This window comes from Penaeus monodon, chromosome 29 (genome assembly GCF_015228065.2).
Source record: "Penaeus monodon isolate SGIC_2016 chromosome 29, NSTDA_Pmon_1, whole genome shotgun sequence".
NCBI classification, from domain to species: Eukaryota; Metazoa; Arthropoda; class Malacostraca; order Decapoda; family Penaeidae; genus Penaeus; species Penaeus monodon.
The window spans coordinates 9731814-9732634 of NC_051414.1; the positions used below are offsets into that span (position 1 = coordinate 9731814).

The following is an 821-nucleotide window of genomic DNA, read 5'->3' on the forward strand; positions in this document are numbered from 1 at the left end:
CTGGTATACTATAATAGCGAATGTTTATGATACAGCAGGCGATAAAGAATAGGTCGAGGCTATATTTTGGGTGCTGTTGGGAAACGGTAACAGGCATATGTATTCTTATTATTTAAACGTTCAGAACATGTTTAAAGCAAATCGTGTTTTAGCAAAGGGGACATATGTTTTTGTGCAGTAACCTTTGTTTTTTAATTTGTATGATCTTAAAACATCTAGATAAATTCTGGTAGTAAATAAAATTAAATAAAAATGATTTAAGAAGTTCTGTTACATTGAGTATAAAATCAGTAAAGAAATATTGATCATCAATGATTTTCTTTTTTGTTTACAATCGACTGCAATCACTTGGTGAAGAATATTTAAATTCTATTTGTGTTAAGGCGTTTTTGATAAAACATGAATTGGTAAAGTAGTTAGTCAAACTTGCATCTGAATTTGTTTTGAGATTTAACAAGGAGCAAGTCACTTACTTATGCAGCACGTGCAAAATTCTCCGGTGCAAGTTGAATTGGCAATACGGTCAGCTACAGCACACCGTCTATCGTCCTTACACATTCCCCTGCAGGTGGCGGGTGTGGCCGGGCACGTTTCATCGGCAGGTCTACAACACTTGCAGTTGAAGCCTGTACATCCATTCTCAACTTCTGATTCTCCTGTCAAGCAAGTTTGACGACAGACTCCTCTTTCCGCGGTACAGTTTGCTTGTATAGTACAGTCTGAAGTGTGAAATAAACACTACGTTTTAGGAATCAGGAACTGAAGTAAAGAGCATTTCCAGCAGCTGTAGAAATTGAAAACATGTATGCACCGTGTTTGGC

At 36.9% G+C, this 821-nt stretch overlaps 1 protein-coding gene across 1 annotated transcript in view; it reads right to left on the minus strand.

Annotated features, from left to right (window-relative positions):
* Nucleotides 1-821, minus strand: part of LOC119591727 (balbiani ring protein 3-like) — a gene marked incomplete in the record, with an annotated part of 83966 nt that overhangs the window by 51368 nt on the left and 31777 nt on the right. Inside the window, 1 exon segment of the mRNA XM_037940476.1 lies at nt 474-719. Coding sequence (XP_037796404.1) covers nt 474-719 — 246 coding nt within the window.